We start from the raw sequence: 12891 nt of genomic DNA on the forward strand, positions 1-12891 counted from the left end.
GGGCTTCACCCGCGCGTCTCTCACCGCTGTTGGAGCCTAACTGGCTGAGACTCCCTGGGTTTAGCTTAGTAGGTAACTGGCTGAACTTATATTGAGAGTGGTGACAGGAAACAAAAATACAAACCATATCTCCCTCCCTCTTGATTGAAGGCAGGGCAGGGTGGTGACTAATGGCTTCAGAGAGACATGAGCTTTTATAGGTGATAGTCTACTTTAGATGCTATGAATAGCATGCTAGGAGTTGCATCCCATCTGGCTGTTTCCACCACCTTTGTTCCAGCATAAATGTTACTTTCCAAACATTCCAGATAACTGAACAGGAGGCAAAGCTACCAGAAGCAAAACCAATTCACAATCATGATGCTAAATACTTTGCTCTCTGCTCTGAGGCAGATCAAGCTGTTTTAAGCCTCCCGAGTTAGGGTGAGAGAGGGCAATGAAAAGCAGCATCAGGGAATCCCTGCACAAGTTTTACGTGTTTTAAAGTCAGTCACAATTGTAAGGTGTCCTTTAGGTACCTCGTGTTACTTCACTTCTCATGTAATCTTATTGTTTAGGATGATGTGTGTCTTGTTCCCTACTAGTGCTCCCCAGATCAGTGAAGCATGAATGGTGGAAGTCTGTATAGGGTATTAAGAGGAGTGCAGGTTAAGATTTGGATGGGTGGGATAAGGATGAACATAGAAAACAACTGGTGTTTCCAGGGAAGGCTAAACCTTTGTTATATATCTATTGTTCAGTTGATGTAAACCAGCCAGGAATAACCTTAGGCTAGGAATTAGAAGGGGTCTAATCATCAGCAAATGACTTACTGTAGGGTGAGAGATGGTGGGTCTTCATCACACATCAGGTGTTCTGCAGTAACTGCCCATGTGCACACTCTTATTCTATGGTAAGTGGAAGCCAAACTAGTGTACCTTAGCCCTGAAGGAAAGAAGGATAAGTCACTATTGTCTTAGATTTCACTTATTGTGAAGTATGGGTGGTTACTCTGGAGCAGTGGACATATGGTAAAGCCCATCCACTTTTACTTTGTAGTAAGCTATTCATATACCCATACTCTTAAGATGGAGCTTAATACAGCTATGAAAAGATTATTTAACATTGTTCCCTGTAACAGCAGGAGAATGGACTGAATGCCTTCTGTGTCCCAGGACTTTCCTTACTTGTCTTGCATTCCTGACTCTGGGTATAGACAGACATAGTACATGCAACGATATGAAAAATACCAATATAAGCTGTTACGGTGCAACTGTTACAGCTGCAAGATTCTGTAGGAATACAAGTGTAGCTAAACTACTACAACTTTAACCCTGTTACATTAAGGGTCCAAGCTAGGGTGACTAGCCAACTTGTGAATAGTCGATAGAATTGCAAAGGTGTAACACAATTTAACAGCTTCTGTGCACTCCAAAGCTCCAGTTCCTCCTGTCCTTTTGAAGTGGTTAAAAGAGGTATGTTTGTCCATGCCTTTCATCAGGCTGGAGTTATAGGTAGGTAAAAAGTGTGGCAAAGGAAGCACAATCTTCTCTGTGCACTTCCTTTAACTTTGCATTTCCTGAATCTACTCTGTGTGCATTGTGTGGGGTTGAGCAATTTTACAGGTTTCTGGTTTTGGCTGACAACTTCTACATTCTGTAGGGCTACTCAGACTTAGCTGCGTTTTAACAAACTTATTATTATTATTATTTTTAATTTCATATTTCAGGCCAAATTAGCAAAATCAGTTCTCAGTGTTGTTGACCGAGCAGGACTCAATTGTTCAAGTCTGTGTGGCACTACCACTGGCAAGTATCCTACCTCCCAGACTCTTCAGCCTGGGGCTTCACATATTCCCAAATTCATGGCAGGCAACCTACATGCGATCCTCAAGCTTGGAGGCCATGGGGTTCAGAAACCCCCTAGTCTCACTTGCCTCTAGCCAAAAGGTCATAGAAGCAAGACAAAGGGAAAGCCCAAGAGCAATCCCCCATCACCCTAATTTATTTTGTTTTTGAGCAATTGGTGGCAGTAAGGAGGTACAAATGAGAGAAGGCAGATGGCTTCCTGGACATGCAGGTAGCCCCAGTTCACAGTGCTACATGCCTAGGGCAAGTTCAAAGACTACTTATTTTCATTTCTTTCTGTGTTAGTATTGCATGCATGTGCTGTACCAAGCTAAAGAGACACCAGACTTGTCTGTTTTCAGCTCTCTGATGTCTCAGTACTGTGTGGGGCATATCTAGCTGTGCACTGAGATTGTTCATTCTCAGTTTCCACCTGGATTTCATTGCATGTGTCTGTGCTGTATTTTGAGCCTGTCAGTTGTCAGCCCCCCACCCATGTCATCTCTGTCGGGGTATTACATGTATTGAGTCCATCTGTTCTGAGCATCCTACTCTTGTCTCAAAGCTGTACATTTGATGTTTATCAAACCACCATTTGAAAAACAGGTAATTTGGTGTAGGGAGCCAGGAACAACTTAATCCCATCAAATACACTACATTTGTATTACAAAGTGTAACCAGGAATCTGATGCGATTTATTAGTTGTAAGTCTGATTTGACTTCCTGTGAATTTTAGAGGTCACTAAAGCATCACCTTGTATATAAATACTCTGACAATGTTGCTGTATCTCTAAGCAAGTTTCTACTTGACTGCCAAGTAGGGCTAAAATAAAACTTATCTATGATTATGGAAGCAGAACAAAAGTCTTTTAATTTTTAAATAAGAAAGTTGTGAAACTAGATCTTGCTTCAGGTGGTAAATGAGCTTGGGGCAGTCTTCTGATATAAGTTTTATATAGGTACAACCTCTGGTTTTTTTTCCTTTGTTTTTATCATCATCATCTCTTGGCAAAAGTGTTGTAAGAACCAATTAAATTTTTAAATGGAGGTCAGTTTGGGGAGTTATGCTATGAGAACCCCTTTACTGAGTCAGTCTAAATTTTCATCAGGAACTCTACCCTCCATTGTCATCGTGCATAATAATTTTTAGGGCAATCTAATTTTACATGTGGAATTTAGATGATCACTTTGAAAAAACCAACCTTAAGCAGAGAATACTTTTCAAGCTTAGTTATGAGACTGATGCCTAAAAAGCTGCCCTGAAATTAACATTTCCCTTCAGAGGATTTCAGAGGGTCCAGAACCCTCAATTTTTCTTCAGAACTTTTCTGCCATCTATCAAGACCTTTATGTTACGGTGTCTGGCAAACAGGGATGGAGAAAAACTCCTGAAGAGCTCACAGATTCTGCTACTGAAATGAACAGAATCATCAGCACAGATTGTAAAAATTATTAATGCTGATCAAATAACTTAACATTCATGTTACACACTGAAATCATCCAGACAGTAGTACAGCTAATGTTTTACTGTGTTTGCCTTGAAGCCATGTTTTTTTATTCTGAAGGAATTAACATTGAAAAGTTAACCCAAGTATTGTGGGTTTTTATAAGTATGAAAACTACATGTTAATTCACCACTGTGTCCAAGATACAGGGAGGAGAAAGTTAAAAGAAAAAAAGGACTTCCCTCTGTGGCAGGGCTGGAAACAAAACACAAGCAGAAAGCAAAAGGGTGAAATCTGAGGAAGGAAACATATGCAATAGCATTGTATTTGTTTTTCTTCACTTACCCTTCCTGAATCAAAGACATTGTGTATCAGGAAGACACTACAAGAAAAAAAACAGATGAGAAGTCAACACTTGGTTGTCTGGGGAAAACTGAATATTGAATTTTGGAGAAAAGAAACAGACATCACATCATCACAATGGGAGGAAAAAAGAGATTTTGAAATAGAGTTTAAAGTAATGGGATCAGTAAGAGAGAGGGGAAGAAAGATCCAAAAAACTGAGGCAAGAAGTGTGATATTGAGAAATGGAAAGGAGAGAGTGAATCATGGCAAGAAAGCTATAAAGATGAACGAAAGGAGTCTGTAGGCATCTGGGGGATGAAAGATGAAACAGGAGGGAATGGTTAGAAAAAAAAATCTCAAAATGATACTTTTGAGAATGTTGATCACAGGGAACCAGTGACAGAAGGAAACTTGGGGACGCCCAGGAAGAGACAAAAAGGAGGGTTGTGTGAGTACCAGTTCTCACAGACTTCCTAAATAACCTTGTGAAGTCACAACTCCATGTGCCTTAGTTGCCATACCTATAAAATGAGCCTCTCTCACAAGTTAATTTATACACATTTCTAAAGCATTTTAATTTCCCTAGATAGAAACACTAGATGGGCAAAATAAAATTAATTCAGAAGCAATGAAGAATTTAAACACCCTGAAGTGTTCTTAAATAAAGTAAGACTTTTGGAAGGCAGCTATACATAGTGCTGTAGAAATTAGGGCATGAGATCACAAGTACATTTACTAAGAGTAAGAAACTGGCTGATACATGAGCTGTTTGGAAACTATCTTCTGCAATATTTAATATTAGAAATATGGGTGGAGAAAAAGTTGTTTGCCAGAGTTCCTAGCATTGATTGCTGGAATGATTAGCATATCATTGCAGTGGGGAAAGTGGATAGTAGAAAGAGAGTCGAAGGGAAAGGAAAGAAGAGTTTTGCTTTAGACATATGTAACCTAAAGGTCATGTTAAGATAACAAGGTCACATTAATGCCATTCAGGTAATAAGATGCAATGGGAGGGGCCACAAATATTGCCAGGAAGGAAAGCCATGGCTTCAACTGAATAGATTTAATGGGCACTGTAAAAAGTCCCCTAGAATGTTTACTAGGCAAACAGTTGGAAATGCACCTGTTTAATTACCAGAGGCTGAACCAGCCTTAGTTGTCTGGAAACTCCCTTGAGGATATTTAGATGCAATCATTAGCAAGGATTATATGGGCACATAGTTAGCAGTATTAGATTGAAGTCAAGTAGAAGGCAGGGTAGATTGCACCTTATAGGCCAACCACAGTAGATAGCTGTATACAGGGCAAGCTTTTGTGGGCTGAAGATTATTTCATGAGATATTGAAGTGAACTTCAGCCCATATGTGTATATACATATACATATACATATATATATATATATATATACACATACATACACACATATATACATACACACACACACACTTGCTATATATATCTACTTGGTTAGTCTGTAAGATGCAAGTATATCCTGCCTTCCAAAGCATTATATGGAGGCAGACCTCTTCAGGGAACTTTGCTGCCATGGAGCAAATGAAGGAGCATTTAGATCCTGAGCACAGTCCTGGAGTTTTTATAATGATGCTCCCAGGCCCTTCAAAGATTTTAAATATCTGATCATTCTGCTGCAAATGGCATGTAGTTTTGGTGTCTTGAGCAAGCTTTGTCCTAAGTTTTGCTTGCTGTGTTGTTCTTAGAATTTAACTGTTCAGCAGACAGGCTCTGATGCCATTGCCCTTAACTGAAGACCAGAACCTCAAATTGGCAAATGAAACAAAGCAAGGAGCAATGCAGAACACTAATCAGCTGGTGCAATACATCCCCAATAGTTCATCCTACGGAGAAGGTGGCAGCTGCATTCTGACAGGCTGCCTTTTTTATAACTTTTCACAGAGGATATAGATAGAAGTACAGTGAGTATGACTGAGTGACTGTTTTCTCAAACTGCTATTCAAACAGCAAGCAGAATGTAGGGTGGAAGGAGTTTCTAATAGAAGAATGGAGAAAAAGAAAGGATCATGATGCTTTTACAAAGTTACTGTAAAATAGCACTTTTGTACTTAATTTTACTCACATACTGAATATAAATTATGGCTTTTTACACTGCAGAAGTAACTCAGCTATAGAAGAGTGTGTTAAATGTTGTTTAAACAAAAAGGTTGTATGGCCTTAACTACACTGGTATACTTCCTTGTATAAAGTGGCATGCCCCTCCCACCCCAGTGCAGTTGCCATTATATTGGTACAAACTATGTTTCTGCTACTTTTGGGGAGTAATAAATTCCCTTGGTATAACTAGCACACAGACCAGGAGTTGTAGTGGATGTAACTATATACAAAAATTAGTCCTCTAAACACCAGTCCAGGCTTAGAACAAACTCAGTCAACAAATTGAATCACTGTCCCCGATTCAGGCTGAATTCAAATCAAATACAGACCACTTCGTACACCCCTACTCCATGATACAAAATTATAATCTCTTGGCAAAATAAAAGAGAATTATGGAGGAAAAAGCATACAAATATCTAAGGAACAGAGAAGATATCTGGCCTAGCAAATTGACCTTTTGTACAATAATTATTCGTTTCAAATTAAATTCAGCTTGAAGTGACAGTTCCCAGCCTTCCAATACTTGCTTGCACTTTCACATGCTTTGAAGATTTGCTTTAAGCATCTTAAAATTAAATGAAAAAGTGTATGTACACTGAAGTTAAAATATTTATAGGTTGAAAAAAACTCCTTTTTTCACTGTTACTTATTAGGACCTGAAGAGTTTGTTCTTCTTTAAAACAACTGACCTTGTTATAGATGCCTGAAACAGCAACACCTGAACTTGTTCTAGAATATCAAATTTTGAATTAACAGGGTGAAGAAATCTAACTGAAATGTTTGTGTTTCTTAAGATTGCATGTTCCTTGTAACAGCAGTTTTTTTATATGAAAGATTTTTTTTTTTTACAGTCTTCAGAAACATTCAGTCTGACTGGCAAGTTCTGTGACTTGCCTGTTGTTAGAAATGGCAGCACTGATAGCTGTGAAATAGGGTATAAATAGTAATGTTTTCTGGAAGATGCATCTCTAATATTTACTAAGTAACATGGAACACCTCCATATAAAAGTCACAACTTTATATTTTAACAATAGCCTAAAAAGATGCAAAATGGGATTGTGTTTTCTATAGAATCTGTGAATCTCTAGATAAGAAGTTGCTTGTGGATAGAAACAGATGTTGCATTTGTGCCACCATAACAAGTTTTATGGCAGCACAAATGGCGAGCAAATAGAGGACCTTACCCTTTGTTGTGCCATACCAGCGGCTGCAATAAAAAGTAGCATAAACTAGTACCATTTTATTATAGGGGATGCCTTTTTGCTCTGATCAGGTGTTTCAGGGGTTGAAGGGCCCAATCCTGCACACCCCAGACATTCCTGCATAGGATTGGGCCCCTCAAGCCCCAGGAGTACCCACTGAGTTTTCCTTCTTTGCAAAGAGGCATTCCAGGGAATCTCAAGGCACCTTTTTGTAAGCAGAGGTAGTCAGGGGTCTCTGCTTATGAAGATACACCCCAAGATCTTCAGGGGCACATCTCCAGAAGCAGGGAAAACCCATTTGGTCTAGTGTGGAGGCACAGGACATGTGGAATCCCTGATATTCTGTACCTTCACGCTGGGATTCATGCTGACCCATGCCTCTGCATGAACATGGGTTGGTGCAGTAGCTGATGCAGGTCCTGGAGTGGAGGCATGAAGTGCCAAAAATTTCCTGGATCCTGCGCTGCCCTGCAGTGATCCCTGGCAGGATCTGTGTTTCATGCAGAGGCATGGGTCAGTGTGGAGGCATGGGGTGCCAGAGATTATCCAGATCCCATGTTGTTCCATGCCTGTGCCAGGACCCACACTGACCTGTGCCTCTGTGGGACCTAGCATGGAACCTGGCAAGAAGGAGGGTCTGAGACAATGAGAAATGAGAAAAATCACCAGGTAAAGAAAGCATGTCACCCACTGTCCCTCATTGTGCGCCTGCCCAATGCAGGACAAAGGGTAATGTGTACCTTGCCCAATAAAAGTGATCAGCTGTGGAAGGACACTTTGTTTGACAATGCCTGTTTTTACTTTTTCAGACCAGGAACACCATCAGTAGTTTGTTGTGATTCTTGGCATTAGGATGCAGGCTTGTTAGGACCTGCAGGGGGTTGCAGAGCAAGGTAGCAAACCTGCTAGGTCATAACAGATATTTTTACATGTGTTTACGACACAGCGCCAGGCGCACTTAATTAGCAAGCTGCACTAATTAAAAGCACCAGCGCATCGTGTATCAGCAGTTGGCATTTTGTGTTTTAGTTCAGAGTGCATCACTGCCATTTTCTCAGCGCGGATGTGTGCGCGCAAGGCTGCCAGAGTGCATCAATTTACACGTTCCAGCAGACTCGATTAATTGGGTCTGCTCCAGTGTGCTGGACTCCCAGCGCATGGGAGCAGGCTCCCCATATGTGTGCAAGTGCTCAATGAGCCTGGGAGGCTCGCTGGAACCCAGCACTTCAAAGTGTATGCTCTTGGCCCCAGCCTACCCACATCTTGAGTTGACCCAGGGCTGGTGCTGACAATCACCCAGACCTAGGCATGTCTTGGGGCTGGTGCTGACAATCAGCTGCTTCTTGGCACCAGTCCCCTAGGTCTTGAACTAGACTCACGTTTGTCTGGGACTGATGCCAACAATCAGTTTACTGTCAATACTGGCTTAAGACAGCTCCTGGTCCTGTGGCTACCATCATCCCAATCCCTGGGATCAGGCTGGAGGCAGCTTTGAGTCCAGAACCAGGACTCAATGCTGCCCATGCCCAATCCTGACATTCAGCTGAGTGTTGAGATTGGGTATAGGGCAGCTCTAGGGTCCAGGATAGAGCCATCCTCTGCCTGATGCACAGATCAGACTGGTGGCAGCTCCACAGTGGTGCAGTTGGGATATGAGAAACGTTATGCCCCATTCCAAACAGTGTACACACTGCTATGCACATATGGTATGGCAGGACACACATTTGAAATGGAGCATAAAATCCCTCAGTGGCACTACTACCTTAACATCTGCCATGGGCCTCTGATGCAGTACAGTGTTTACTGGGCTGTATTTGTAAGTGGTTATGGTGCCCTGTATTGGAAAAATAACAAGTTTGGTCATACTATTATTTCTAAGCTGAATAACCAAGAGGATTTTTTTGAAAGGAGTAAATTTCAAGTTTTAAACTCCATAATTAATTCCATCTTGCCCAGGCTTATTAAAGGGTTTCTGTTAAACATGGTGTTTGTTTTCTAAAATAAAGCAAAAACAAACCCTTAACGTTATCAACTGTAAAAACTTTTAAAAAGTTAATTTCAATTAACCAAAAACTATTTTAAGTACGTTAAAAAATGTACAAACATTTATTTTTTCAAGTTTCATAAACCTGGCTTCACCCATACTGAGATTTTAGCCATGAGTGTAGCTGCACTGATGCAAACTCATACCTAGTAAGCCAAACCAAAGCAAACTGTACTGACTGTGTCAACTGTGTCTACACTAGGAGTTTGCACTATTTCAAAAAAGTCCTACTACAGGCAAAGTGTCCCTGCTTTGTAACATTTAACAAGTACTGCTATAAATGTAAGTATTTTATTTGTTTCATTACTACCAAGTATAGTAAACACTAGAAAAGTTTAGCAAAATTTCTAATGCAGATACTGCATAATCGAGCAATAGTTTTTCTGTCATAGAAAAATGTAAGAGTAACGTAGAAGGGTATCAACCCTAAATTTCAGATACCTAGCACCTGAAATGGAGTTACATGATCTTCCATTTCATCCTCTTACGACAAGTAACCCATCAAATAATGAGTCACTTTTTTTGTTCCTTTATTTGTGTTTGTTTTGTCTTTTCACACTTTGTTGTATGGCTGTGCATGTATGTATATACAGGCCCCAGAAAGCTTTTGTAAGACAACAAAACAAACCCTATCTATGCCTCTAATTCTGCAGTTTCTCACCCAAAAAATAAATTATGACTATGATTCTGTAACAAGGAAAGGAAATGTTATCTCTTGTTTCTTTACAAAATGCTCAAGTCTATTTTGTCTTTTTTTTCTTTTGTACTTTATAAAAAGGAGTAATTCCCAAAACCGAACCAGGTAGGTCTTTACCAACATATTGTAAATAGTTCCAAAAAATTCAGTCAGATTACTCCTGTAAGAAAAGGCTAGCACCCTTCATGAACAAAGAGTATAATTTTAATCTGTTTACAGTAATACATGAATAATCATTTTTACTTCTGCTACGCCTACCACAGCTGCTAAGGTAGAATCTCCATCTTAATACCCACCCATTTTACTTTCTCATCCCATAATCCTTGGAAGAGCTCAGGTGAGAGCTTTGTTTGTTGATTACTCTACATTTTTTAATTATACCTGGCATTTCTGTTAAGACCAACCAGAGAGAGAATCTTGCAGCAACACTTGCTACAAAATACCTAGCTTTTAACTGGTTAAGTAGCTATTTTATGAAACATTAAAGCACACTCCCCCTCATTTCGATGTTACATGTTGAATAAAATTCTCTAGGTCTGCTAGGGAATTATGAAGAGAATCATTTAAGTCTTGACTTCTGAGATATCTTCTTAGAGTATCTAAGGCACTCAGAGCCTCGTTTTTTGATGGCAAAGGTTGTTCAGTTCCTGGTGAACCATCACCATCACCATCACCATCATCATCATCATCATCAGAAACAGACAAACAAATTTTATTTGAAGTACTTTCTTTGGCCCATATAATTTCATTATTTGTGGGCATTTCACATGTTACCAGATCATCATCCAGAGCTGCATATTCTTCCAAAGACAAACCTTCAGGAAACTCTACTCCAGCTGCCAATGCGTGCGCAATCAAATCTAAATCATTTTCAACCTCTGTTTCCATGTTATCATTCTCCCCAGATTGTGACTTGAAGCCTGCTTCTTTATAACTTTTAACAATAGTCTTTGCAGTTACATTCCTCCAACAGAGATGCAACATATCAACTGCATCGAGCAAAGTCAGTGTAAACTCTTTACTACTTTCTACACAGTCTACAAATTTTTTGATAAGGCGATGCCTATATTTGACTTTCAGACTTTTGATAACTCCCTGTTTCATAGCTATGAATTTGGAAGATGAGTCTGAAGGAAAGAATACCAGTTCAACAGACTTCAGATTCTTTACCTCTGGATGAGCCGGGAAAGAGTCAATAAAAATTACTACTCGCCTCTGCTGGGCTTGAAACTTCTTATCAAGTTTATGCATCCATTGTTCAAAGACTTCTGAAGTCATCCACGCCATATCATTTGCCTCGTAATCTACAGGCAGCGACTTCACATCTTTAAAGCAGTGAGGATTTTTATTTTTCCCAATAACAAGCAAAGGAAGTTTCTCTGTGCCATCCATATTTGTACCAACAACCACCGTTATTCTCTCTTTGCTTAGTTTTCCAACAGTACAGGTCTCCCCTTTAAATGCAAAAGTGTTATTAGGCAACATGCGATAGAACAACCCGGTCTCCTTTACATTAAACACATTTTTGGGCTGGTAATCATTTAAATAATAAGGAAGCACATTCTGGTACCAAACAGTTGAAGTATCCGGTGTGGTGGCAGCACCAGTTTCTACAGGCTGAGATCTGAATACTAAACCATATCTTGATTTAAAACGATCAAGCCAGCCATTACTACACTTGAAATCACTATGTCCAAGTTTCTGGGCAAAGTCATTAGCTTTGAGACGCAGCATTGGACCATTTACTGGTACGTTTAAGCACTGAGCAATTCTGTACCACTTCATTAATGCCTCTTCTAGATCTGTATAAAAAGCAGTTCTTAATCTTTTCCTTTTTGGATCAAATCGTAAGGATTCAAAGGCTTCTAGAACCTTGTCTTTATTCTTCATAATTGAAGACAGCGAATTCTTCTTTATGCCGTACTTGGCTGCAATGTCTGCCTTTTTCTTGCCACTTTCCACTGCACTTATTATGTCAATTTTTTCCTCAATGGATAAGCTTTTCTTTTTCCTTATGACAGGTAAAGGCGAGGGATCTACTACTGAAGTCTCTGCCATGGTATCCAGTACTCCCTAACAAACCCACACATAAATATATGCTCTTGCCCTGCCGCTTTCTGATATCAACTTCTTTAATTAGACAGGTTTTCAAGTCTGCCTACAGTGGTCACTGTCATCACGCTGTAAACAGCAACTTGGTAAAGTCACTGGTATCTTTCTGGATACCCTCAATAGGTTAATACCCGTTTAACACATCTTAACCTCTGAATGCCCGGATCTAGAAAGCAGAGTCCAAAAAGCCAAGTTGGTGCTTAGGAGGGAATGCAGTGATTAAAAGTTCCTTCCAGATTCGTTCTGCGCATCTGCCTCCCCTGCAGGGCAGACCTCACCGGGACTGCAGTTGCCTGTGTGTTGATGTTCTGCGTTGCTGAAGTAGTTCAGGACTTTGTTGCATGTTTATTTTGGGCAGGATCCTCTCTTCATCCGCATAACGCAGCTCCACTCCCAGAACAGGAGTTCCATGTGGGTCCAACAGCAGGCTCTCCCGGCCTTTTTCCGTGTGCATAAAGAAGCTCTTCTTCACCAGCGCAGCGCCGTCTGTTCGGCATCTCTCGCGGGAGCGGGGACAGAGTGCCCCACATCCCTGGTCTGCCCGGTGTTGCCCCTCTCCCCTTGCGCCCCTGCAGCCAGATGAAACAAGCATGTCAGTACCATGAGGTGCTGCCAGGGGGTGTCTCCCTGGGGTGCCCTACTTCCTGATGGCCCCGACCCTGGCCCGACGGACAGAGGGAAGCATGGACAGACAGATTCCCCCCCCGCATAAGAAAGGATGGACTGGCCTTGGAGACGCTCCAGGCAGGGCGGGCTGGGCCGGGGCCGGGGCCGGCGCCTGCTCCCCTGGCGACCCGACCCGCGCAGGACAGGGCAGGGCGCTGCCGCCTCTCCCGCGGTCAGGACCGGACAGCAAGCCACAGCGACAGCTCCGGATGCGGTTGCTATGGCAGCCGCCGCCAGCCAGGCAGTACGATAGAACCCGGAACGGTTGGCTAGAGTGGCGCTTCCGCATTTTTGGTCTGATGCCACTTCCGGTCCAACCACTTCCGGCGGTGCCGGAAGAGGAAGGAAAGGGGCAAAAAAAGAAGGGGAGGAATTAAAAAAAAAAAAAAAAAAAAAAAAGTAGGAGAGGCAAGCCACAACTCCA

The 12891-nt window shown here is 41.3% G+C and overlaps 1 protein-coding gene across 1 annotated transcript; it reads right to left on the bottom strand.

Moving 5' to 3' along the window:
• Window positions 1-9064: 9064 nt before the first annotated feature.
• Window positions 9065-12420, bottom strand: TIGD4 (tigger transposable element derived 4). The gene has a single exon (XM_019534480.1). The coding sequence runs from the start codon at window positions 11745-11747 to the stop codon at window positions 10188-10190; it is 1560 nt and encodes a 519-aa protein (XP_019390025.1). The 5' UTR covers window positions 11748-12420; the 3' UTR covers window positions 9065-10187.
• Window positions 12421-12891: the final 471 nt, after the last annotated feature.

The sequence above is a fragment of the Crocodylus porosus genome, unplaced genomic scaffold, assembly GCF_001723895.1.
Source record: "Crocodylus porosus isolate Cpor-Errol unplaced genomic scaffold, CroPor_comp1, whole genome shotgun sequence".
In the NCBI taxonomy this organism is placed as follows: domain Eukaryota; kingdom Metazoa; phylum Chordata; order Crocodylia; family Crocodylidae; genus Crocodylus; species Crocodylus porosus.

What these genes read in the sequence shown, in the direction of transcription:
- TIGD4 (XM_019534480.1), bottom strand. Translation starts at nt 11,747, where the DNA reads ATGGCAGAGACTTCAGTAGTAGATCCCTCGCCTTTACCTGTCATAAGG.